The 26,179-nt window shown below is 45.6% G+C and overlaps 1 protein-coding gene across 1 annotated transcript in view; it reads right to left on the minus strand.

Annotated features, from left to right (window-relative positions):
• Positions 1 to 26,179, minus strand: part of LOC111150031 (exostosin glycosyltransferase 2) — a 139,650-nt gene that overhangs the window by 112,336 nt on the left and 1,135 nt on the right. The window contains exons 2-4 of the mRNA XM_022507348.1: positions 15,839 to 16,404; positions 14,785 to 14,874; positions 9,779 to 9,895 (exon numbers count right to left, since the gene is read on the minus strand). Of these exons, the coding sequence (XP_022363056.1) occupies positions 9,779 to 9,895; positions 14,785 to 14,874; positions 15,839 to 16,374 (743 nt within the window). The 5' untranslated portion in view covers positions 16,375 to 16,404. The remainder of the gene's footprint in view (positions 1 to 9,778; positions 9,896 to 14,784; positions 14,875 to 15,838; positions 16,405 to 26,179) is intronic.

Consider the following 26,179-nt stretch of genomic DNA (forward strand, 5'->3'; position numbering starts at 1 on the left):
TACATCCACAGCTGAAGAACAACCATTCTCTGATTGAAAAGGTCATCATGGTTTACCCAGCACTGACCTTCAGGTCCCAAACACACAAAGCAATGAGTGGAGAAGGGGAATGTTCCCCTTTCCAGCCAGCTCAGCTATAGAAACTCCAGAAAACTACAGCCAGATGGCCTTCAAATCCTCAGAACCCTTTCTTCTGGCAATTCTTTAAGCAGCTGAGCTACAAGCAAAAGGCACTTCCCCCATCCCAGTTAAGAAAGAAAGGGACGGGCACATTCCGCAAGTAGCCACAGGAGGCCATTTAAATTAGACTAAAATTCAGCTCCTCTGTCAGACCAGCCACATTTCAAATTCTCAATGGTCATATGTGGCTAGAGGGCACCTAATAGCAGAAATACAGATGTCTCCCATCGCAGAAAGGTCTGCTTGATAGAGCTGCCCTTGACGGTCATTCAGACCCCGAAGACAAGGGAAAGGTAAGTGGAGACAGGAAAAACATGGAGTAGAACCTATCAGGGAGTCAGTCTGGATTAGCTGCACAGACTGGTTCCTCTCATCCTGCACAATTTCCCCCTAAGTTACGATTTATTGAACAATATGCTGAATATTTATAGCTAAAAGTAGTCCTTCTAGACACTGAAACAGACTCTTGGATTCTATTCTCTGAGCCCCAGCAATGTTTCTCTTGTAAAGCACTAATTCACAGAGGGATGCCGTGATGGGAAGATCACACATTAGAACACTTGCAGATCACCTCGAAGTGAATACCATCTCCCTGCAAAGTATTTCTGCAATCAAACTGGTCTGTTTAAACAAGAGAAAGGATTTACAGGCAAACTCGCAAGACAAGCAGGGTTTAAAACCACCTTAACAATGAAACCTATTTGGAAATGAAGTAGACTGGGTTTTTTTTTTAATTTCAAATCAGAAAACTTCTCATTAACAAGTTATAATGAAATCAGCCATGCATCAAGTTAGGGCTGAAGGACCTTAAAGGTCTTCCCAATTCCTAAGACAATGGTTCTGTGATGGATCTCATGGGGTACTGGTATTTGCTGGATGTCTCTGGAGACTTTCTCTTTAAGTAGAGCTGCTAGCATAAAACTGGCGATGCTCTACACTGTCTAGAATAAGAACAGACATGCCAGTACCCCAGAGGGTGTCCTTGTAGAAGGGCGCAGAAGGTTGGAGTTCTAGAAAGAAAAAAGAGTTGTACTGCACAGCGTGGGTGGGGCCAGAAATGGCCCAGCCAGAGTACTGAAGCCTTTCTAGGGTGAAGGCGTCTACTTGGGAAAGAGCTGGGAGGTGGCCCAGTGCAGGGTATGAGAGCCCTGAAAGGGTACCCGAGGTTTCGGCACTGGGGGCGGGGGTAAAAGGAGCCATGGCAACCCAGGGGGATGCTGGAGAACAAGTGAGGTTAGGAGGGCGTGTGGGAATCCCAGGACAGAGTTTAGAGCCTGGACTGGCTGAGAAGGGTGCCGTGTTGTGCGGAGGGTGAAAGCAACGGTACCAGCACCCTAGTGTGGGGTGCTGGAACCCCAGAAGGCAGCGGAGGGTAAGTCCTGGGCGAGTGGGGAGAATACAGCAGTAGGAGCACAATGTGGGGGAGTCAGGGTCTGAGGGGAGATGGAGGCAGGGGCGGCAGGGTTGGTTGGTTACATGCAAGAGGGCTGAGCAAACCAGTAAAGATGTTGAGAATAAATGAGAGCCAGATCACTCCCTGTCAGAGAACAGAGCGACAAACAGGCAAAGGGAGGAGACCAGAGCGCCCCGGTGCTGCATGGATCTGCAGATGGTGACGGGAACTCACGGTTTTCAGTGTACACAGAGAGTATCAAGACTCTCCATCCACCCAGATACAGAGAGAAATACCGAAGCTCAAGACGCTCGTGGGGAAAGAAGGCCCCCGGCTGAGTCCCGCTGGTGAGAAACAAAGTTCTCATTCAGACATTCGGCCGCCAGGATCCCTGGATCCCGACTCTACCATCACTCCGTGTTCAGCACGACTGTGCAGATGTGCACAGGAGTCTAGAAACGGCTCCCCCAGCTCGCACGCTCGTTCCCCCTGACCTGACAGATGGCTGAGGGAGTGTGCCCATTTTAGTTTTAAGCAAACACAACTGTAAGGTGGATTTGTTTTTCTTTTAAGGACTAAAATTACTAGCTAGGACTTTCATGTTTCCTCCCAGCAGCGCTGAAACCTAAGTTTAAGTAAAATCATGCTGAGAACTTGAAGTCTCCCTCAAGAGCAACAGTGGTGAACTCCCGATTTGGTTCCTTTTAAAGAGACAATGACAAGAATTCCAGCTGAGCCCAGTGCAGCTGTGAGAAGAAGCTATCAATAGCAACAATCCTCAGCTTCCCATTGAAAAAAGATTGGGAGAGATTTAAAATAAAAATAAAAACAAAGCTCTCACTACTCTACGGAGCCCTCAAGAGATGTGGGAATTCCCTCAAAAAGCAGCTCTCACAAACAGCCACAAATCCAAAGGCCCGGCCAGAAGGTCACCCACCCTGCCTCCTCCCAAGTGCCTGGAAAGCACGAGGAGTCGGGATTCTGCCTTTACCCCTTTTTTCCCTTTCTTCTTCTTTTCTTCTTTCTTTCAGAGAGAGGGGTGTGCTGCTTATAAAACACCAGGGTGCCTGGGTGGCTCAGTGGGTTAAGCTGCCTTCGGCTCAGGTCATGATCTCAGGGTCCTGGGATCGAGTCCCGCATCGGGCTCTCTGCTCAGCAGGGAGCCTGCTTCTCTCTCTCTCTCTCTCTCTCTCTCTCTCTGCCTGCCTCTCTGCCTACTTGTGATCTCTGTCAAATAAATAAATACAATCTTAAAATAAAAAAGAAAGAAAGAAAGAAACAAACAAACAAACAAACACCACAACCTCAGGGCCGAACTGCAAGCTGGAGGGAAGCGGAGTGTGGGTCCGGCCAGTGGCAGAAGTCCACCGACCGGCCAGCAGAGGGACACGGGCGCTCCCGACAGCCCCTCGCCACCTGCCCCCTCCCGGCAGATTTACTGGTCCTCTGCCCAGTTACTGCACGGAGAACTTCAGAGCCTGAGACCTCCAGTGATCTAGTTAGAGATCCTTAATTTCAGTCTAATGATACGTAAAAACTAGGGAGATTAAGTTACTAAGAAAATGCCACCACCACGGCAGTTTCAATCTCTGGAAGAAATCGCCTGAAAATAATTTTTACTGTTCAGAGGCGGTTTGTTTTCCTCTGTTTTAGCTGAATCTTTGTTTTTCAGGGGTATTTTCCCTAAGTGACATCTGAAGGGAAGGAAGAGTCCTAAAGCAATGAGCGGAGAGCTGGATTATATTAGATTAGATAAGAAAGGGAGTAGAGTTCAAGCAGTCTTCGAACAGAAACGCCCAGAGGCCACCAAGCTGAAGGGATGGCCCTGACCCTCCCTGGCTACCTTGAAGCCTCGCCTGGGCTTCCTCCCCCCAAACCTAATGTCGGGGGACCTCGCAGTTCTCTGTTGCACCCTGGGCACTGCAGAGGTTTCGGCGCTCCCCTGGCCTCCACCCTTTAGATACCAGTAGCATTCCATGCAAAACAGCGCTAGCACAGCAGGTCCCACTGCTCTCCTCTGCAAGGCTGGCTCTCGGCTGGTGTATGGGAACTTCTGTTTTAGGGGAGCTCCTACCCTCCCCAGAACTGGTAAGAGTGGTTGCTGTGCCCAAACTGTCTGTACAAACAATATGGTTTATGTTGAACACTCTCTTTCCTTCTGCAAATCTGAAACGTTAGCACACGCCAAGCAGAGACTGTGCGTGTGATTAGCTCCCGATAAAAACTGGGATGCAGAGTCTCTGATGAGTGCCCTGGTGAGCCACAGTCCGTACACGCTGTCACCAGTCGTTGCTAGGGGAGTTAAGCACATCCTGGGTGACTGTGTGACACCACTGGGAGAGGACCTTGATGCCTGCACCCAGTTTCCTTGGACTCCATCCCGTGTACCTTGTCCCTTTGCTGACTCTGCGTTGTCCCCTTGTGCTTTAATAAATCATAGCCATGAGTGGGACTATATGCTGAGTCCTGAGCTTCTTGGCAGATCACTGAAACTGGAGGTGGTCTCGGGGACCCCTGACACACACGCCCCCGAACTCACAACAGTCTGTATATTGCCAAATATCCCTAGGGAGACAAAAATCAACCCCTTCTCCTGTTGAGAACCACCAGCCTAGCAATGCTTGATTCTAATAGGCCTTCAATAAAGGTTTGATCTGAACTTCAGTGAACTGAATTAAACAATTTTCAGAACAATTTCAGGGGGGAAAAAAAGCAAAAGGTTCAGAAACAACTTTCAAAAATCACACAACTGACTTAAATTTAAGTAAATGTTCACAGAAGGAGCAAGTAGAGAAATAAAATCTTTTTTCTAAGTTCAACTGACTTTTCCTGACCATTGTAGTTTTATAATATCTACTATAATGTATTTATATTATAATATCTATTATATCTAATGCTCCGTAAATATGCCAAACTAAGATCCTAGATATGCGACAGAAACTTGTACTTTCCCAAAGGGTACCAGCTGGGCTCACTCACACAGGTCACCCTTTCTCATTACAGAAATCTAGTCTCAAAACAGCACTGGGGCTAAAATTAACAAGTCAGGAAACAAATGTTGGCGAAGATGCAGAGAAAGGGGACCGATCTTACACTGCTTGTGGGAATGCAAGCTGGTACAGCCACTCTGGAAAACAGCATGGAGGTTCTTCAAAAAGTTAACAAGAGAACTACCGTACAACCCAGCAATTACACTACCAGGTATTTTATCCAAAGGATACAAAAATACTGATTTGAAGGGGCCCGTGTACCCCAATGTTTATAGCAACAATGTCCACAACAGCCAAACTATGGAAAGAGCCCAGATGTCCATCAACAGATGAATGGATAAAGATGATGTGGTATAGATATACAATGAAATACTATGCAGCCATTAAAAATTGAAATCTTGCCATTTGCAATGACATGGATGGAACTAGAGGGTATTACACTGAGTAAAGTAAATCAGTCAGAGAAAGAAAATTATATGATCTCACCCATATGTGGAATTTAAGAAACAAAACAGAGGAGCATAGGGGCAGGGAGAGAAAAATAAAACAAGATGAAATCAGAGAGGGAGAAAAACCATAAGAGACTCAACTATAGGAAACAAACTGTTGCTGGAAGGGAAAGGGTTAGGGGGATGGGGAAACTGGGTGATGGGCATTAAGGAGGGCATGTGGTGTAATGAGCACTGGGTGTTATATGCAACTGATGAATCACTGATCTCTACCTCTGAACCTAATAATATACTATATGTTAATTAACTGAATTTAAATTAAAATTTTTTAATTAAAAAAAACCCACAGCATTGAACTATATCTTTTTCTCCAGTCTCTTCTGTAAGAATTATTTTGTATTTTCATCTTGATGATGATCAAAAGAAAATCAGTACAGGCATATTTTCGTTCATATTTAATGATAATACTGCTAAGAGTTTTTCAACGTCCAAGTTTGTATTTAGTGGGCTAATGGGAAGACAGGAAGACTTAGAATGTAAATCATGTACAATGAAAGCACAGTAAAATGCTAACTGCAGTCCCTACGTGATGGTACAAATATTCACTGTACTGTCAAATTTTTTAAACACTGCTGTCTGGCTTTAAGATTTTTATAATTTATATTATAATTTTATAAATGATAATTGTATAATTTTTATAAACTTATAAATTATAATTTTATAAATTTTATCATTATATTTTTATAGTGAAATGGTAGGGAAAAAAATCTGTATGAGATGAAGATAAATGATGTCACAGTATGCTAAAGGGAAGCACCCTAGTCACTCAAACATAAAAAGTGGTAGATAGAAATACATCATCACTCCACAGGCAAACAGCATAGGCATGCCAAACCCCCAAAACCACAATTAATTCTATATTCACCTTAAAAGACACAATCCAGTTTCAAAGAAAAAGCCTCAGCTATCATATTGTTAATGTGAATATTATTAGTTTTGTACATTTCTTTGCATTTAATTTGTAAATCTGTTTTAATTTTGAAGTCATATAATCACAGAGAGTTTAAATTGTTTTTGACCTTTATTTACTCAAGTTGCATTACTTAAAAAGTAGTCAAAATTCAAGGGACCTTGAATAGACCAAAACAAAAACCAAAATCTTAAAAAAAGAACAAAATTAGAGGACTCACATTACCAATTTAAAAACTTACTACAAAGCTACAGTAATCAAGATAGTGTGGTACTGGCATAAGGACAGACACACAGACCAATGGAACAAAATTGGGAGTCCAGAAATAAGCCTATATACCTATAGCCAGTTGATTTTCAACATGAATGTTAAGATCATCCAATGGGAAAAGAACAGTCTTTTCACCAAGTGTTGCTAAGACTAGATATCCACAGGTAAAAGAAGGAAGTTAGACTCCTACCTCACATCACATGTAAAAATTAACTCAAAACGGGTACCTGGGTGGCTCAGTCGGTTAAGTATCTGACTATTGGTTTCGGCTCAGGTCATGATCTCCTGGATCCTGAGCTCAGGCCCCACACGGGGCTCCATGGGAGCCTGAAGATTCTCTTCTCCCTCTGCCTCTCCCCTGATTCCTGCTCTCTCTCGCTTTTTCTAAAAGAAATAAGTAAATCTTTTTTAAAAAATTAACTCAAAATAGAGCAAAAACCAAAATCTAAGAGCTAAAATTAAAGCATTCTGAGAAGAAACCACAGATTTAAATTTTGTGATCTTGGATTGATCAAGGATTTCTTATTTATGACACCTAAAGTACAAGGAAAAATAGAATAAATAAACAAATAGAAAGGAAAAATAGATAAATCGGACTTCATCAAAAGGAGAAACTTTTGTGCATCAAAGGACACCATCAAGATAGTGAAAAGACAACCTACAGGATGGGAGAAACTATTTGCAAATCATCCAACTGGTAAGCATCTAGTAAGTAAAATATATAAAGAATTCTTACAACTCAACAAAACCAAAACCCAATATTAAAAAAAAAAAAAAAGTAGATGATAAGTAACCAGAGCAAACTGAAAAAGAAAAACAAAACTGAAGACATCACAATTCCAGATTTCAAGCTCTATTACAAAGCAGTAGTAATCAAGACAGTATGGTACAGGCAAAAAAAACAGACACACAATCAATGGAACAGAATAGAAAACCCAGAAATGGACCCACAACTTTACGGCCAACTCATCCTTGACAAAGCAGAAAAGAGTATCCAATGCAAAAGATAGTCTCTTCAACAAATGGTGCTGGGAAAACTGGACAGCAACACATAGAAGAATGAAACGGGACTGCTTTCTTACACCACAAACAAAAATAAATTCAAAATGGATTGAAGACCTAAATGTGAGACAGGAATCCACCAAAATTCTAGAGGAGAACACAGGGAGCAACCTCTTCAACCTTGGCCATAGCAACTTCTTACTGGACACGTCCTTGGAGGCAAGGGAAAGTAAAGCAAAATGAACTACCGGGCCTTCATCAAGATAAACAGCTTCTGCACAATAAAGGAAACAATCAACAAGAAACTAAAAGGCAACCTACGGAATGGGATAAGATATTTGCAAACAATATATCCAATACAGGGTTAGTGTCCAAAATCTAGAAAGAACTTATCAAACTCAACACCCAAAAAACAAAAATTCAGTCCAGAAATGGTCAGAAGACATAAACAAACACTTCCCCAAAGAAGACAAAGAAATGGCTAACTCTCTCTCTCCCCTCTCCCTAAAATAAATAAATAAATCTTTAAAAAAATAAATACACCCACTGAAGTATATTCTTTAAAAGAGTAAATTTTACGGTGAATGAATATATCTCAATTTTAAAAATAACAAAACAAATCAATTCTGGAAGTCCACTAACAGAAAAATCCAGAAGGTAGATCTAGGCAAAAAGTTCATGAACCGTCCAGTCTCTCTTTGTACTTGCCTAACAGCAAAAAAATGTTTCAATCTCACCTTATGTAAATAACAAAATCTGCTACCTCTAAAATAGATTTCAGAATTTGGTTACCAGGCTACACAGTAGGAGACACACACAGCAGGAGAGAAATGCTTCACTTTGGAAAAGTTCTCTTATTTCTCCAAGAACCCATAAAGGCTTTTTTTTTTTTTTTTTTTAAAAAAGGTTTTATTTATTTATTTGACAGGGAGAGATACAGTGAGAGAGGGAATACAAGCAGTTGGAGTGAGAGGCAGAAGCAGGCTTCCACTGAGCAGGGAGCCGGATACGGGGCTCAATGCCAGGACTCTGGGATCATGACCTGAGCCAAAGGCAGACACTTAACGACTGAGCCACCCAGGTACCCCCCCATAAAGGCTTCTAAGGGGAAGTTTGGGATGCTTTGCAAACTATTTCCTTAAGACTCACTTCTGAGACCAAACGCTGTGTGTGAATTTTCAAATCTCACCTTGTATGATCTTTCTAATATGGCAATATACAAATCAGTCATCTTCATACGTGAGCACACGGCACACAAGAGTACCAACATCATCATCATCACGTCTGTTTAAAGCTTATTAAGATTCTCACCATGAATTAGCACAATTTCAAACAGACTACATCAAAAAAGGCTAGACAAGATACCCTGCACACCCAAGCTGCCAGCCCTTTTCACTTATTCACTCACATGTCAACAATACGAACCGATCATATGATAGGCATAGCCAACATGGCAGTTAAAAAACAGACCTGGGGGCACCTGGGTGGCTCAGTTGGTTAAGTGTCTGCCTTTGGCTCAGGCCGTGATCCCAGGGTCCTGAGATCGAGCCTTGCACTGGTTCTCTGCTCAGCAGGAAGCCTGCTTCTTCCTCTCCCTCTGTCCATACTCAAGCTTACTCTCTCTCAATTTAATAAATAAAATCTTAAAAAAAAAACAAAAAACAAAAAACCAGACCTGGCACTAGCCTTACTGCAAAATCCAAAATCCCAAGCAAAGAGGCTGTGGCCTGTACCGTGGCCCAGTGACTGGTACAGTAGGAGAAGTGGAAGCTGCTATGGGGGTATAACGCAGAAGTACCACTCCGGGGGTTAGCAAAGTCCCCTTGGAGCGAGAAGTACTCAAGTTCAAACCTAAAGGACAAGTAGGTCATCAGTCTGATGAAAATGAGGAAGAAGACTTCCAGACCACGGAAAGATTTTACAGCCCAAAAAAACCCGAGAGAGCAATGCTCTTTCTAAAAACTAAAAGTGGGGTGGGGGAAAAGCTAGAGATGGAAAGAATGGTCACGTGCCAGAGGGTCTTGAAAGACATTTTAAGGGGTCTGGGCTTTATCCGAAGGAAATGGGTAATCAGTAATAACCCGGTTGTGGGGGCAGCAAGACTAGAGGCAAGGAAACCAAACAGGGGGCTGTTTCCGGATCCAAGGGAGAGATGACAGTAAGCTGGTATCAGGCGGGGGCAGAGGAGATGGAGAAGAAGGCAGAGCTGAGAAATATTTAGGAGGGACAATCAAAAGGACTTCCCTTCTGGTACAGGAAGTGAGGGAGAGGAAGGAGTTAAGGACACCTCAGGGATTCCAGATCTGGATAGCTGGGTAGCCGGCACCATCCACTCACTGAGCCAGAGAAAACTGAAGGAGAAACTGGGGTGGGATGGAGTTGTGGGGGGGAGGCGGTGAGGTGGGGTGGGGAAGACGGCAGACTCCAAGCTCCAGGTCTGTAACCAAGGCTTCGGCTCTGGACACCAACAGCACAGCCCTCGTCGGCACCTCATAGTGCACCTGGCTGGCGGGATGTCCCTTACCCTGGTCCTTTCTCGGGAAGGTCCACCTCCGCCGACAGCGGACTGTACACGGGAATGCTGACATCGTAGCCTTGCCGGTAAGTCCACGTAGAAAAGCCACCACCAGCCAAGAGAGCCCTGAAAAGCAAAGGGTTTTGTCAAACAATGAGAAAGAAAGGTCTTCATTTTGAGAAGCTCCGTGGGAAGGGAGAGGAGTAACCGGGTCAGTAATAATACCAACAGAGGCCTGCTTCCTGTCTCCTGTCTCTGAAGACATCGTGCTCTGTGTTTCACATCCAACAACTCCTGGACATCAGCTGCGTGCGGTCCCTGAGTTAGCAGCCTTCTTCTGGGGGCCTAAGCGGTCTTCCCTTCTTTTCCATTTTTTTAAAACACATCACAGCCCAGAGGCCACCCTGTGAACAGCCCCTCTGCTACCTTATTCAGACCCCATTCAGTTCTTCCCAAAGTCCTACCCCACTCTGCAACGCTCACACCAACAGGAACAGATGACAGGTCGGCATGGGAAGCCCAGCTGGGGCAGTCGCTCACTGACCCTCTGGCCTGAATCTCAGGCGACAATGGTCACAGAAAGCACGGATGACAGCAAAACATCTCATCCGGTGCTGCGCATGCCTCCCCCCGACCCCCTGCCCTGGGCAGGTCTCTCCAGTGTTGTCCAAGGGCTGTCCCCAGCTCTCGCCTCCACTGCAGCTCCTCAGCCCCCACGCAGGAAGCAGGAACCCAGGATCGGACCGTTAGTGCCTCGCCTGCACTTTGCATGCACTAGCTTTATTCTCCTTAATCGGAAAGCAGTGAACACACTGTTTTAATCGGAGCCGGTAATACAGTGACACTTCATCAGAGAAAGGAAGCAGGTGGAGATCACACCAACTTTTACTGTTATTCTGTCCCCAGGGTCCCAGATCCATCAAAATCACTTACTGGGGCAGAGTTTGGCCAGTTCCACGCATCGTACAGTCTGAGCCAAAACGTCTGAACTGAGAAACCACATTTTTTGCAATATTGATTGCTACCAATCCTCTCCTTGCCCTGTTGACAACCTCCATTCCATTTGAACACAACCAGTTTAAGTTCAAAGATTTTCCAAACACCCCTGGAAATCCCAATCTGTTTGTTTAAGCTTTCTGAAACCAAGAACTGGTTAGTGAGGTAAGGTGCAGGCTAAAGACCTCTCCAGCTGCCAGTCTCCTCTGTAAAACTTAGCGACTCTCCTTAGTACCAGCATACGGTCTGATTTTTCCTGATTAGCATTCAGCAATGAATCCATCCACCACGAACTTGGGCCGATTCCATGACAGCAAGCAGACTGCAGGGGAACCCGTGACCTCTGTGCAAAGAAACAATCACGGATCCAATATACAGGCACCAAGCAGCCCCAGTGAGCCAGGGTGGGGGATGACGAGGCAATTACACCCATAGCCGCAGAGCAGAGGGGAACGCACATGAGGCAAGAGAGGAAGCAGGTGCGTCTCACACCACCTTGTACTGTAATTCTGTCCCTAGGGCCCCAACTTTACTCTGGTCCCGGAGAGCAGGGTGGAGGTTATGCACTGGGAGGAGGAAAGCATGCAAATGGAAGCAGGTCTTATGTCACAGATCAACACTCGAGATCTCTACTTATGACCTCGGCAAGAGCCGGGACTATAATTAGCTAAAAAGACCTCACACCAGCCCCGCTACTGGTAAGACTTGGACTTCAAGTCCCTGTATCTTCTTCTGCCAACGACTCCATAATATGCTAATGGAGACAACAGTGTGAGCGTCCCTTGCTCTACAAAGCACGTGTTTTACGTTGAGTGAAAAGTGCCTTTCTGAAAAGCACATTCTGTTTTCCTATTATGTATCCCCAAATCAGAGACCAGCTCCAAAGCTGCAAGAGACTGAACGGAAAACTTGCCGCGAAGAAAAGCATTAATCTGATCATCAGACTTATGCCAGGTCAAGTGTTCTGTCACTCGAAGTGTCCTCCGCATGTTGCCGGCCTTCTTGACACTAGGACATGTCCTCTGTCACGGAGCCCTCTGCACAGCCTCACGCATTCCACCATCCCTGCTCCGGGTTGTCCTCAGATGTTCTCCCAGTCTTCCTCCCATCTGAGTGTCCACAGCGCCTAAACACAGCTCGTCTGCAAGCTCATCCTTTGCTTTCTTTTGAACCATGCATGCCATGTCAAGCCAGCAAACCCCTCAAATGCAAAGCTTCAAATTTCGCCCCCCCCCAAAAAAAAGATAACCAATTCTATTAGTCATCCTTATTTGTTTACTGAATCAAACAAATATAAAAAACTATGTGTGAGACAGGTAAATCTAAACAATGGCTAGATATTTGGTGATATCAGATTCCTATTTATTTCTAGGTGTGAAAGTAGCAGTATAGTTATATTTTTTAAAAATCCCTTATCGCAGAGAGATTCAAATGGAAATATTTACAGATGTAATGATGTAATACCTGGGATTTGCTTCTAGATAAACTGGTGGGGGATGGGTAGGAGTACAAATGAGTGGAGACCAGCCCTGAGTTGATAATTACCAAAGCTGGACAGAGGGACATGGGTTCACCTTACTAATCTCTTCTTTTACACAGGTTTGAAATTCTCCATAACAAGTTAAATAAAACCCACACAAAGTAGAAATCTGTGAGAGATATGTACAAAGAAACAATAACAAAAATCGGCATAATAATATTGCAGAACATATATGAGAAAACAAAGATTGGTAAAATAAGGCACTGAAGAGGTATAATTTGCTCCCACTTAAAATGGGTGTACACGCACGCGTGTGTGTGTGTGTGTATGTGTGTGTATACTACAGACATATGCACACACATATTTATACATGTTTGTGTATAAATCCATGGAAAAAAGGCTAGAAAAATACATAGTATTTGAGGACAGTGATGACCTTTCAGTAAGGGAATGAAAATAGAGGAGGATTTGAAGCATATGTTTATATTTTACTCTTTATATGCTCGTACATTGTTGCAATCTTGCACAAAGAAAGTATACACGTATCATGTGTAGGATTTTTAAAAATTGGAAGGGAAGTAAAAATAGATTTAAGCAGTACAAAAGATATATATGCTGAGCAGACGTTTCCTTGTGTCCTGACCCTTTCATCTCCCCGAGTAAAATCATCCTCAAGCAATCACACCTATGACCTTAGACTTCAGCAGACCCTTGAAGCAGTCTAATCTGGCCTGCCTGCTTTCTAATTTCCAAATAATCCGATAGGCAGCTCTTGCTAAAACCATTCTGTCCTCATGGTTCTTGCCTCCTTTGAATCCAGGAACAAGGACAAATGATAGAAAAAACGCACACACACAAAAAAAAATCGACTCTTCCCTCCAACCAGAAGACCACCTAGGTTTCAAAATGAAATTTCCCACATGCACAGACAAAGGAGGACTGCACAGTGATTCATGACTTGCCATAGTATTGCCTATAATCACTTACAAAAATACATGCACAGGGAAAAAGATTTAACCTTCCTGATCCTTAACACCTCACCACTAGCCAGAACTCAAACTTCTGCCTGAGTACTTGACACTCTCCCACAGAGAAATGAAACCCCATTTAACATGTGCACTTGATAAAAATAAAATCCTTCTCCCATGCAAATACATATACCAAAATGTCAGCAAAAAGTGAAATGTCCCAAACAGAAATAAGCCCTTCTCAAAATAAACCCAGAACAGCAGGTGAAGACACAACATTCCTAACAGCTTTTTCTTCCCTTCTCTGTTCCCTGAAGTATTTCACTTCCCCAGAGCAACCAAATCCCTAAAACAGTAGCCCCCACTCCGGAATGCTGGGGCTGCCGGCCAAACCAGGGCTCACCTTGTGTTTGGCTGGTTTCTATAGAATTTGTGTGGCCCGACTGCCCTCTATCGGCCAAGATGCTTTCTACACCGAAGGGGGGGGCGGGGGGCGGGGAGGGGAAAGGGGGCGGTCCTGGAGTGCAGGTCTCTTCTAGTGATAATTGTATTTCCAGACAGAAACACAACACTGACCCTACATAATTACTTAAGGCAAAGGAGGCTTGGATTTAATCTTGCAGGGAAAAGGAGTACCAAGTGTAGATTTTCATAAATGATGGTGTCGGCCCTTGTGGGCTGAGAACACCACGGGCCTCAAGCTACTCTCTAACCAGTAACACTGATTTTAAGAGTGAAACATCAACTGTAATAAAATGACTTATGAGTGAGTTCTGATGTCAGCTTACAACACTGCTGTACCCTGAGTATCGCCCAGAACCCCCATCTTGGGCCTCACGCTTCTGCTCTCCTCAAAGCCTTGAACCCAGTACTAGGAGAGGAACCGCACCCCACTCCTGCGCCTCCTGGAAAGCCTCCAGCCCAAGCAGTTCAGTCGATGTTGAAAAGGGCTGGTAAACAGAGTGAGCAGACTCGGAATCATAATCCTGCAATCCCAACCACCCCACACCCCACGTGCGGTTTGGAAGGTTTTGTTGGGAAGAGAGGAAGGAAAGAAGGGATTGGGGGCCAGGAGGGAAGGGAGGACGGAGGGAAGGACCCTACTGACCCAGGCAATGTCGAGTAAGTGAACCAGAATGCCCTCATTCCCCCAACATGACAGGCTGTGGCGTCACTGCCACACCTCCGCACCCCTTCCTACAGCAAGCTATGGCTCCACTTTTCGCAAATGCTCCCAAATTTGGACAGAGCCGACACAAGGCACAAAGTGGGCCTTGGGGGTGGGGTGCTGCACTAAGGAGAGAAAACCCAGACTGAGAGAAAAAGATGATTTTTTAAAACACTGCGCTACAACACAAGTTCTAGCTGGTGCTCCCCAACAGAGTAGAGCAGGTCCGGTCTCACCACGTCTACGTCTCAAGGAGGGAAATGCCTAGGACATTTTAACAAACAATTCTGACTGCACAGTCTATCCCACTAGGCTTAGACACAGGACTTCCCATCAAAGACAGGGTCTTGCATTTCCTTAATTCTCAGAACCCCATCACAGCGACAACCTCAAATACACTCACCTGTCTCTGGGGACATCCAGAGCCGTGTTGTAATCTGGGGGACCTCCAGGCAGCATGTTGAACAGCAAGTGGTTTGTACCTCGATCCCACCTGGTAAGAAATGAAACATGCCTGGGAATTCACACATCAACCGTGAAGAAACAGAAACAAGAGTCAGTTACTGGAAGACAAGCCGCAAGTATCCCCAACTCCAAACAGGGCCACTTCTCAGGGCTGCAAAGAGAATTCCTAGAAATCCCAAGAGTACACCAGGAACTAGCCTGGCTCCTGGGAAGAAAAAACAGGTGGATGTGTCCTTGGAGCTCGGCCACTACAGGCGTGCCTGGGGCAACGACAACCTGAAAACGATCTGAATGTTCACCACTTGGTTAAAGAAACAAAAAAGGAATACAGAAGGCTGCCTGAGTACATCACAGAACATGTGTAAAATGGAAGGCTGTACAGCCCTTAAAATTACATGGTAAACTAATACGAAATTATCTGGAAATATATTCGTAACGTATTAAGGAAAAAAGGCAGCCCAAGAGCAGAGAATGTGTAATTCCACTTCTAACAAAACATATACATACACGTGCATATGCATCTATGTCATACAAAAATGTATATATATGTGCGTATAGTTTATAAAACAAAAACAGCTGGGAAGCAACATCATTAAGGCAGCAACATGGAACGAATCTTACATGCTGCTTCTTGCTTACCTGTATTTTCAGACTTGTTACAGTGAGCATGTAGTCTTACGTAAGTCATAAGGGGTTGGGGGGGATTTCAACAGAACAGGAAAGCTATGGGAAGATGAGCCATCCTTAGATTTTAAACTCTAAGACGGTGGGAGCCCCCAGCAAAAGTGAGGATGGCAAAGCGCTTTTCAGCGGTACAGAAATGAGGGGCTTCCGGCCCTGGCTTTGTGCTTCAAGCCGGTCACGCACACCCAGGCCCTCCCACGAGGAAAGAGAGCAGCAGGAGGCCAGCTCCCGAGGAGAACCATGCCCTCTGCCCGTCCTTCCCCTGAGCTCCCCGAAGGCCCTGGCTCCCGTGCGAACGTGCTACGTACCTAGAGAGCTGGGCCAGCGCCTGAGCGGTCTCCTTAATGCGGAGCGTGTTCTGGTTAAGCACGTCGATGGACGGGACAAACAGGCAGGCCCGGCTGATGTCATCAGTATAGTAGTCGCTGTCAGAGATGGCCGTGAGCAGTTCGTTGTACTCCCGGGAGATGGTGTTGCTGACTGGGACACCAGAGTCATCCACATACTTCTTCAGAGAGTAGATATACACCTTGATTTTGTTCTTGGGGTTGAAGCCACAGCGGTAGACATCAAAACACGTGTGCATCCTGCAGCTGAGATCGCCGCGCTCGGGGAGGGGGCTACCGGCTGGCAGCCTGACCACGGGCACGTCGCGGACACTGCGCTTCTCCACGTTCCAGTCACTGGAGGACTCGATGGAATGGGGCCAGAACTGAAACACGCCGGTGGCAATGAGGCCCAGCAGGACGACGGAGAAGAGGGTGATGTAGTAGATTCGGTGCTTGGTCTTCATTCTTGGGATGAGGGCAGGACCCCGGATATTGTACTTGACCGACGCACACATAATGACAAAGACAGCCTCCTCCTCCCACTCCTGGTTCCGGGGGAGACACACAAGAAAAATGAAACAGTTAGGGGAGCAAGCGACCCCTGAAAGGACTGTTTGACTTTCAGCATACTTATTTCTTTCCCTGAAGCGGTTTGAGGAAATAATGAAAAGGGATTTTTGACCCTTCCTGTAAATATATACGAATGTATATTTGTGAATTAAATGTGTGCTATATGCCATGTTTCATATTTAAAACTGTACATAATACAAATATTGATAAGTGTAACTATATCCTATAAATATATATTAGATGAAAGCATAAGTCATAGATGTGTGGGACCTAGGAAGACGGGCGCTGACCAAAGAAGAAAATCAAAAGTAGAATAAAGACAATTGTTTTGTTTTTAAACACGTGGCTAACATATGGGGCGCCTGAGTGGCTCAGTTGGTTAAGCGGCTGCCTCCAGCTCAGGTCATGATCCCAGCATCCTGGGATCGAGTCCCACATCGGGCTCCTTGCTCGGCTGGGAGCCTGCTTCTCCCTCTGCCTCTGCCTGCCACTCTGTCTGCCTGTGCTCACTCGCTCACTCTCCCTCTCTCTCTGACAAATAAATAAATAAAATCTTAAAAAAAAAAAAAAAGAAAGCATAAGTCATAAATGTGTGGGGCCTAGGAAGATGGGCACTGACCAAGGAAGAAAATCAAAATTAGAATAAAGATAATTGTTTTGTTTCTAAACACGTGGCTAACATATGGGGTGCCTGGGTGGCTCAGCCGGTTGAGCTTCTGACTCTTGGTTTCAGCTCAGGTCATGATCTCAGGGTAGTGGGATCAAGCCCCACGGGCTCCACGTTCAGCAGGAAGCCTGCTGGAGATTTTCCACCCACTCTCTAAACAAATAAAAATCTTTAAAAAAAAAAAAAAACAAAACCAAAACACTTGCCTAACATGAACTGATGCTTCCACTAGACAAACTGACTCTTGGTTATTCTAAAATCTGTCTGCGTTCACTGATTCAGTCAACCCTGTGAGGAGCGAGCACCGACCACGCACACTGCAAGAGACGGGGGAGAGAGCTAAGACTCCACCTTCCAGGAACTTTTTTCTACTGAAGGAGTTAAGACAAAGCTATGGCAAAATGCAAAATGGAAAAATATCACTAGGAAAGTATCAGTAAGGTGCCAAGGACTGTTGGGCTAGATCACTCTTTAATCTTTAAATAAAATACAGTGATGTTTCGTAATAGAGATGACAAATCGACACATTCAGATGGAAGGAAGGAAGGAAGAAAAGCGCAGGGAGACAGGGAGGGAGGGAAAGGTAGGGCAATGTGGTGGATGAGTTTCCAAAGACTGATGCCAAAAATTCGTCACATCTTTGAATGTGCATGCCACTTTTCTAATAAGGTAGACTCTATTTCTCTTCCCCCCTGAATCTGGGCTAGCCTTGAGACTTGCTCTAACCGGGAGAATGTGGCAGAAATGACATTCTCGGGCTTTTGAGCTGAGGCCTTAAGAGACCTGTAGCTGCTGCTTTTGTCCTCTGGGAACCCGGCTGCCGTGCCATCAGGAGGCCGGGCTCCCAGCTGAAAGTAACCTCAGGGAGGCCCCAAAAGAAAATGAAGAAAACACACACGAACCATCCCCAGCAAGAACCGTGGGCAAATCCCAGGCAGTTATTGTTGTAAGGTCACTGGATTTTGGGCTGGGTTGTTATCCGGCAATACCTGAATGGAACAGCCAATTAGCATCCCTGACCGATGTAAAGAAGCGTCTTAGTCCTCCTCTCCAAATACGGACTTGCCCTGTAGACCACAGCCTCAGACCCTTCCCAAACAAGCCTCTCCATCGCATGCCCGGATACTGCGTGGGGAGGGCAGAGCCACGGACAGTCCCACGTGGCACAGACTTGCCACGTCACTGCAGTCAACTGCTTCGGCAAGCCACGTGTCAAAGTCCCAGCCTACAGAACGGTCCCATTCTACTCACTGGTCTTCCAGAAAAGCTATTAATCAAAAGGGAAATAACTGAAAAGTTCACAGACCATCGTCAAGGTTAGCAACCGTGCTTATTTGGCTAAATGGCGCTCTCCCCCGTCACTGCCCGCGCTGCCTAGGTGGCAGGATACTGCCGAGCCTTGAATGCCGCAATCGCACCAGCTTTGGAGGCAAAATGTAAACAGTCATGAAAGATTTCAACTTGTACCACTTGCAACCATCAGTTGGGACGTAAGAAATTTGTTTGTCACAGACTAATGCACGAAGGCGCATACATTTTTAAGTTTAAACATTATCATCTTTGGGAAACCCTGCATCAACCATTCACATATGCTCATTGATTCCAGGACAGAAACATGGGCATGAGAGTGCATTTCCTTTTTTTTTTTTTTTTTAAGATTTTATTTATTTATTTGACAGAGAGAGATCACGAGTAGGCAGAGAGGCAGGCAGCGAGAGAGGAGGAAGCAGGCTCCCCGCTGAGCAGAGAGCCCGATGCGGGGCTCGATCCCAGGACCCTGAGACCATGACCTGAGCCGAAGGCAGAGGCTTTAACCCACAGAGCCACCCAGGCGCCCCGAGAGCCATTTCCCTTTTTCTGTCTTTCTAACAACCAGCCTGCCCCCCGCCCCACCCCAGTAGCTTTCTTGGCGCGCTGTGTCTCTGTGGGAGCTAAAAGATAGGAAGCCTCGGGACAAATGCACGCAAAGAGCTGCCACTCCACGGCGAGTCTGAGCCCCGCAACAGGCTCTCCAGGTCCCTTTATCCCCTGGATCGATGGTCCTCACACCCAAAGGGCAAATATTGCAGAGGCAGCTTGTTAAACCGGAGTCCTCAGCCCCAGGGCGGGAGGTGAGTCCTAGGCCCTCTAGGACAGAGTCACGGATGCAGGCATTTTAGCCCGCTGCTCGGTGTTTACTTTGAGCCGTCCTCTTTGAAATATTGACTGAAATTAGACAAACTACCTTTGAACACAGTGGCTTTCACACTTTTTTTCTTTTTTTAACTAAAACCTACACGAAGAAATACATTTTATACTGTGATCCAATACAGACACAGGTGTGTGCGTTTGTATTTTAAATAAGTTTCCCAGGGGCCCCTGGGTGGCTCACTTGGTTGGGCAGCTGACTCCTGACTTCAGCAGAGGTCATGATCTCAGGGTCCTGAGACGGAGCCCAGGGCTGGCTCTGTGTCAGCGGGGAGTCTGCTTCGGGATTCGCTCTCTCCCTCGCCCCCTCCCCACCCTCATGCACGCGCTTGCGCTCTCGCTCTCTCTAGAGTAAATAACTACATCTTTTTTTAAAAAAATGTTAAAAATAAAAGCTTCACAAAACAATGTTTAACCTTAATATACAGTACTAGCCACAAAACATGTTAACAAACACGGTATTTTTCTATTCTGTTATTCTACTGTGTTTTGAAAATGCTGGCCTTACCTACTAGATGAATTTTATCACCCAATAATGGTTCACCCACAGTTTGGAAAAAAAAAAACAAAAAACTGATTTCATATATAATAAAACTGGGATTAATGGAACAAAAATAGAATCTACACATAAGCTTACAAATGTTCATGAGTTACAGGCTATGAAAAACGCACTACCACAACAAAAATAAACCCAAATTGAAGGAAATAAGTAATAAAGAAAAACCACAGTAATTAACTAATTAAAAAAATAGAAAGGATCAACAGAGCTAAAAATTGCTTTTCAAAGATTTTTTTTTTAAAGGACTGTACACGCACACGAGGGGTAGAGCAGAGGGAGGGAGTCACAAGCAGACTCAGTGTTGACCACGGAGCCCAACGTGTGGCTTGATCTCACAACCCGAGATTGAGCTGAGCTGAAAGCACGAGTCAGACGCTTAACAACTGCACCACCCAGGCACCCTTAGGAGCTGCCTTTTCAAAAAGGCAAGTACAACTGACATTTGCTGTAATTCTGGTAGAATTAATCAACATAAGGGGGGAAAGCACAAATAAATATCTAAAGGAAAAGGGAAACATAACTCTAAATGCCTCCTGTATTTAAAAGATAAGATGATGTCAATGAGCTCACACCAGTATATTTGAAAACAAACCGGAATAGTTGTTTAACATCAAAGAAACCGAATCAAAACTTTAAAAACCTTCCTATAAAGAAAATTCCAGGCCCAGAAGTTCAATTGCACATTCAAGAAATAAATCCAATTTTACACAAATTATTTCTAAGACCAGGAAAAAAACACTCCCCAGCTTCTGTTAGGAGGCTAGTATAACCTTAATACCAAAATCCTACACGGGTGGTTCTCAGAGTACCTCGGAGGACTCCAGGAGGACCCCATGACCCTTTCAAAGGCTCTGAACTGTTTTCATAACAACACGGACAGGACTTTCTCACTTTCATTTTCGAGGCCATGTGATGCATGTTACTGCAAAGACTGACTGCAGAAGTAGATAAGGGAATCCAGCTCTCTTCTGTTAAGTTTTTCCTAATGTAATGAAAGGTACCAATTCACAGATTCAAGATGCTCACGTCCAAGCAGAATATCACCAAAAAACAAACAAACAAAACAAAACAAAAAAACCACCTAGATATGAAAAAGTAAAACAATCAAAAAGAAAGCTAAAGAAAAATGTTAAAAGCAGCCACAGGGGAGAAAAATCTATCCAAGGTCAATTAAAAAATTACATGTAACAGGCAAAACTATAAAAGAGAAGAGAGATCTCCATGACACCTGGGCAGACAATCATTTCTAAAACAAAATACCGGAAATGGAAACCACAAAAGGGTAAAATGATAAATTCTGTGTTAAGAACAGTTAAGAACTTCTGTTCATCAAAAAACACCACACGGGGGGCACCTGGGTGGCTCAGTGGGTTAAGCCTCTGCCTTCGGCTCAGGTCATGATCCCAGCGATCTGGAATCGAGCCCCGCATCGGGCTCTCTGCTCAACGGGAAGCCTGCTTCTCCCTCTCTCTCTCTTCCTGCCTTTCTACCTACTTGTGATCTCTCTCTCTGTGTCAAATAAATAAAATCTTTAAAAAAAAAAAAAAAAAACACCATATGGAAGTAAAAAGACAATCGATAAGCTAGGCAGACCTGCAATCCGTGCAGCCGGCAAGGACTAACGACACGAATAAAGACTGCCTCCAAAACAACAAAACAAACAAAGAAGAGAAAACCAGACAGAAGGTTTAAATAGGAATTTCACAGTCAAGGACATAAAATCGGCAGAGCAACATCTGAAAACAACATTTAGGCTCATTAATGCTCAGTAAACGTGTAACCACAATGAGACCCTGTCTAGCCGCCCGCACAAGAAAACGGACAAGTCTGACACCACCCGGTGAGGGCAGGACCGGGAAACACTGGCCTCCGCTGGTAGGAGTCCCCAGTGGTCAGCAGAAGGGCTGGCAAAAGTAGGGGCTAATGCCCCTATGTTAGAATCCCAGGCATCACACTGCGCTTCCTACTTGTCATAGTTTTGTCCCCCTGTCCGCCCCCCCCCCTGCAAAAAAGAACCAGAGGTAAGGATGGAGGTGCAGGGAGTTTCCTTACTTGGGAGGTGATCTCAGACAGCCAGAGTAACCAACAAGGAGAGAGAGACACAGAACCAGAGACAGACAGTCAGGAGGGCGACAGGGGCTCTAAGGAGTCCTAGGAACTCTTGAAGGACCACAAGAACTGTACCTTGTCCCTCAGAAGGATGAGAGGCTAAGGTGCCGATCTCCCAGCTCCCGCACACTACTGCTCGAGGCAGTCTGGTACTGCCGTCAGCTCATACTCTGTGTCAACAACCCTCAAAGGTCCGGATCCTATCCTGCGCCCGATGTGCCGTGAGTCTGACAAAGAGCGGCTGCTGCGAGGAAGCAATGGGTGAGCGCCTGCTCATACCTGAAGGGACGTTGCCAAGTCCTCTTCAGAGAGACGCAGCCGCCCTCTCGATCCATGGGATATGGGTCTGAGCTCTGCTCTCAAAACTGCGATGAACCGTGATTCTTCCATTGCAACAGCTGACATCAGCCTTCCACTTGCCCACTCTTGGTTGGTTGGTTTTTTTCTTCTGGTTACACAAGTCAAGCAATACCTTCGTTAGCCGCCCCTCTACACTGTCCTTAAGGATACCGTACCCTGTTAACATCCCCGTGGATCAACACGCGGCTGCAAGTCGGGCTTCACCAGCTGTTGTGGGGATCTCGTCCCCCACGCTGCAGACGGTCAGCGCCACCCCAGCCTCCGCTATTTCAGAACCCTCTCACATTCAAGGATATGTGGGAACCCAGATCTGAAGTCCGTTCTGGCCTACGGGGGATGGCCCACACGGAGCTTCTCGAAGATGCTGGCCTCCAGTGGGCATTCCATGTTAATTCCAGAATTAAAGGAGTGAGTCCTCCGGGGAACATGGGCAGGTGCACATCTCTGGCCTCAAATAAGAAATGTATTTCAAATCTCCACCCCCCCCTATACCTCTGATCCCTTCTGCAACACTCTCCCAAGACAGCTCTGGCATCTCACTCGCTGCAGGCCAGGCACTACTGACATCTCAAGCCAGATCGTCCTTTTCTGTGGGGAAGCCAGAAAGAACCCCCAGTTCTGACAATCAAAACTACATCCAGACATTGCCAAATACCCCCTGGGGAGGCAAAATCACCCCTACCTGAGAACCGGTGGTAGAGACCATGGCCATGTCCGAGTTCCAAGGAATCTGTCCAGCAGCATACTAGGACTGGCTCAAGCTGCTCTTGCAAGGTCATTACGTCCCGAACCCTGAGTGAGTGGTCCCAAAGCGACACGGCCTCTCCCAAGCAGCTTCACGGGCCACCACTAGCCCACTCTTCACCCAGCACCCTCCAGAGTCACTCGCGCACGTGTGCCCCCAGCTCCTGCTGGTTCCCAGGAGCCAGGTCCTGTGACTCTTCCCGTACAAAAGCTCTTTGTCCAGGAGCAGGGACTGCATGTCCCTTATTTGGCAATGGGGAGGAGGGCGCAGATCTTTTTTTTTTTTTTTTTTTTTTTTGAGGGTGCAGATCTTAAGAGGGTAAGTCCCATCCTGCAGGGCGACAGCCTAGGGCAAGGTCTCTGCACCGGGTCCAGGAAAGGAGAGGCGGATACTTCCGCTGGCCCTGGGGAGCTAAGGAAACCGGGGAGTTCAGAGTTCTCCGTGCTTCCACCAAACACCTCCAGCTCAGGTCTCACCCCTGACTTTGGCAGAGGCCACCTGCCAAGGCTGTGCATTCAGCCTCCTCGGCAGTTCTGCCATGATTATGATTACATTCTGGGCCTGATTGTCAGCAGCCTGGCCTCTGGCTGTAGGAGATGCTGGCACAGAGCCTCCTGTTACTCACAGTGTGTCCTGGGCTGACAGCTGGCTGATCTGAGCAGGACCTTACCTCAAGGCCGGAAAAGAGCTGACAGGGGCAGCCAGCTCCATCTGCCTTACCACTACCACTGTCCACATCCTGCCCACGTGCTAGAGCTCTAGCTTTCTCCTCCACCTGAATCACATCCCACCCACTGCTGGCAAGAGTCGTTTAGCCGGGACGCTGGAGAGTACCAGGGGTCATCGACAGCTGCAGACGGGTCCTTGCTGCCATCTGAGGCTAAGGGAGTCCAGGCTTACAAAACTATTCTCAGGGTCGGCTTTCTAGAGCCACTTCTAGTACCAACTGTCTTAGTTTATGTGCTACCAAACCAAGGAAAAAGCCACTGGAAAGCAGGGAGCTTGCAGAAGGTGAGTCCAGAGAGCCAGAGCGAGCGAGGGACGAAGAAGAGGAGTCAGGGAAGAATGGAAAGCCATGAGGGTTACCATACCAAGCTGGGGAAGGCGGCTCAGTCCTCTGCAGAACTACGGAGAACACACCCCAGAACTGTCCCTTTGAAGGCTAGGGAATGACGGCATCCGTGCACTGAAGGCCATCCCCTACTGGTCGAGGGCCATCCCAGATGCAAAATCCCATTTCTGAGATAGGCCTACACAGCCTAAGCAAGCTCCCGTGAGTCTTTGCCAAAGAGCTGAGAGATATGGTGAGAACATGAGGTGAAGTAAAACTATTTAAAAATGAGGGGAGAGACACCTGGGTGGCTCAGTTGGTGGAACGTCCAACTCTTGGTTTCAGCTCAGGTCATGAGCTCAGGGCTGTAGGGCTCTGCACTCGGCAGGAAGTCTGCTTGGGATTCTCTCTGCCTCCCCCTCTGCCCTTTCCCACTGCTTGCACTCTCTCTTCCTCTCTCTCTCATAAATCTTTAAAAAAAAAATCTTAAAAAAAAAAGTAAGTCTTAAAAAAAAAAGGAGGGGAAAAGCCTTAAATGAAAAAGCAAAGCAAAGGATGAGAGATGGCGGGGTGGGGTGGGGGGCCCTTACTGAATGGTGCTTTAGAGACAAAGAACCTTCTTGGTGAGCATCCTCAAAACTTTCACATACCTCAGCCCAACATCTGCTGTGTTACATTATTAAGTATTTGCAAATCTGTCTCTTCTACTGGTTGTCATGTTTTTGGAGTCAATTTCCACACACTGAAGCACAGAAAGATGTAGATCTCCAAAACCATTATCCAAGAAAACAGGTCATAATCTTCCCATCCAAAGAGGACACTTGCCGATCCGAAGTGGCCCATGCACCCCAATGTTTAGAGCAGCGATGTCCACAATAGCCAAACTATAGGAAGAGCCCAGATGTCCATCAACAGATGAATGGATAAAGAAGATGTGATATATAGATAGATACACACACACACACACACACACACACACACACACACAATGGAGTATTATGCAGCCATCAAAAAAGAATGAAATCTTGCCATTTGCAACGACATTTAAGGAACTAGAGGTTATTACGCAAAATGAAATAAGAAAATCAGAGAAAAACAATTTATTGTATGATCTCACTGATCTGAGGAATTTGAGAAACAAGACAGAGGATCATAGGGGAAGGGAGGGAAAAATGAAACAAGATAAAACCAGAGAGGAAGACAAACCATAGAAGACTCTTGATCTCAGGAACAAACTTGAGGATTGCTGGAGTAGGGGTGGGTGGGAAGGATGGGGTGGCTGGGTGATGGACACTGAGGAGGGTATGTGCTATGGTGAGTGATGTGAATTGTGTAACACTGATGAGTCACAGACCTGTACCCCTGAAACAAATAATACATTATATATTAAAAAAAACAAAACAAAACAAAAAACCAAAGCAGACACTCGTGCTACCACCACCACATTCAAAGGCCCTGACAGTGAGCTTCTTGGAAGAGAACTGAAAAGATTCTTCTACTAATTAATGTTCCACATAACACCATAACCTATATGAAACAAGAATTTCACAGCAAAGCCCTACAAACTTAAGCTTGAAACACAGCAAACCTGTCCCTGCAAAACACTGGAATCATCTGGCTAGCTGTCAAACACTGAGTCACTGGAAAAATCTTTTAACTCCTCTCTACGGTCAGAATGAGACACATTTTGTGTTCCTCGAGTTATTTATTCCAAAAATGTGCCTGAAAAACCTCTCCTCGGTGCTCCCAGCTATATCTGATCCATTTAGTCCCACGCTTTGAGTCACAATCTCGTCTTAACCTTTTTAGAAAAGCCCTAACAACTGAATTCCTAGGACCACTCCAATACTGGAACTTAACCCCACCATGCCTGAAAACGAGGGAACCAAATATTAGCAAAAGCAGGAAGCTCCGTGATTCAGCGCCTCACCTGATAGGGTTCTTTATAATTAAAGTTATATGCGGGCTAACCATCCCTAAAAATGGTTTCCAATGGGAAAAGAAAAAGTGTTTCTTTGATTGTGGGAATTACACTATAACTAATAAGTAAGCTGTACTGAGGACTTACTACA

The sequence above is a fragment of the Enhydra lutris genome, unplaced genomic scaffold, assembly GCF_002288905.1.
Source record: "Enhydra lutris kenyoni isolate GAN:26980312 unplaced genomic scaffold, ASM228890v2 scaffoldscaffold22, whole genome shotgun sequence".
In the NCBI taxonomy this organism is placed as follows: domain Eukaryota; kingdom Metazoa; phylum Chordata; class Mammalia; order Carnivora; family Mustelidae; genus Enhydra; species Enhydra lutris.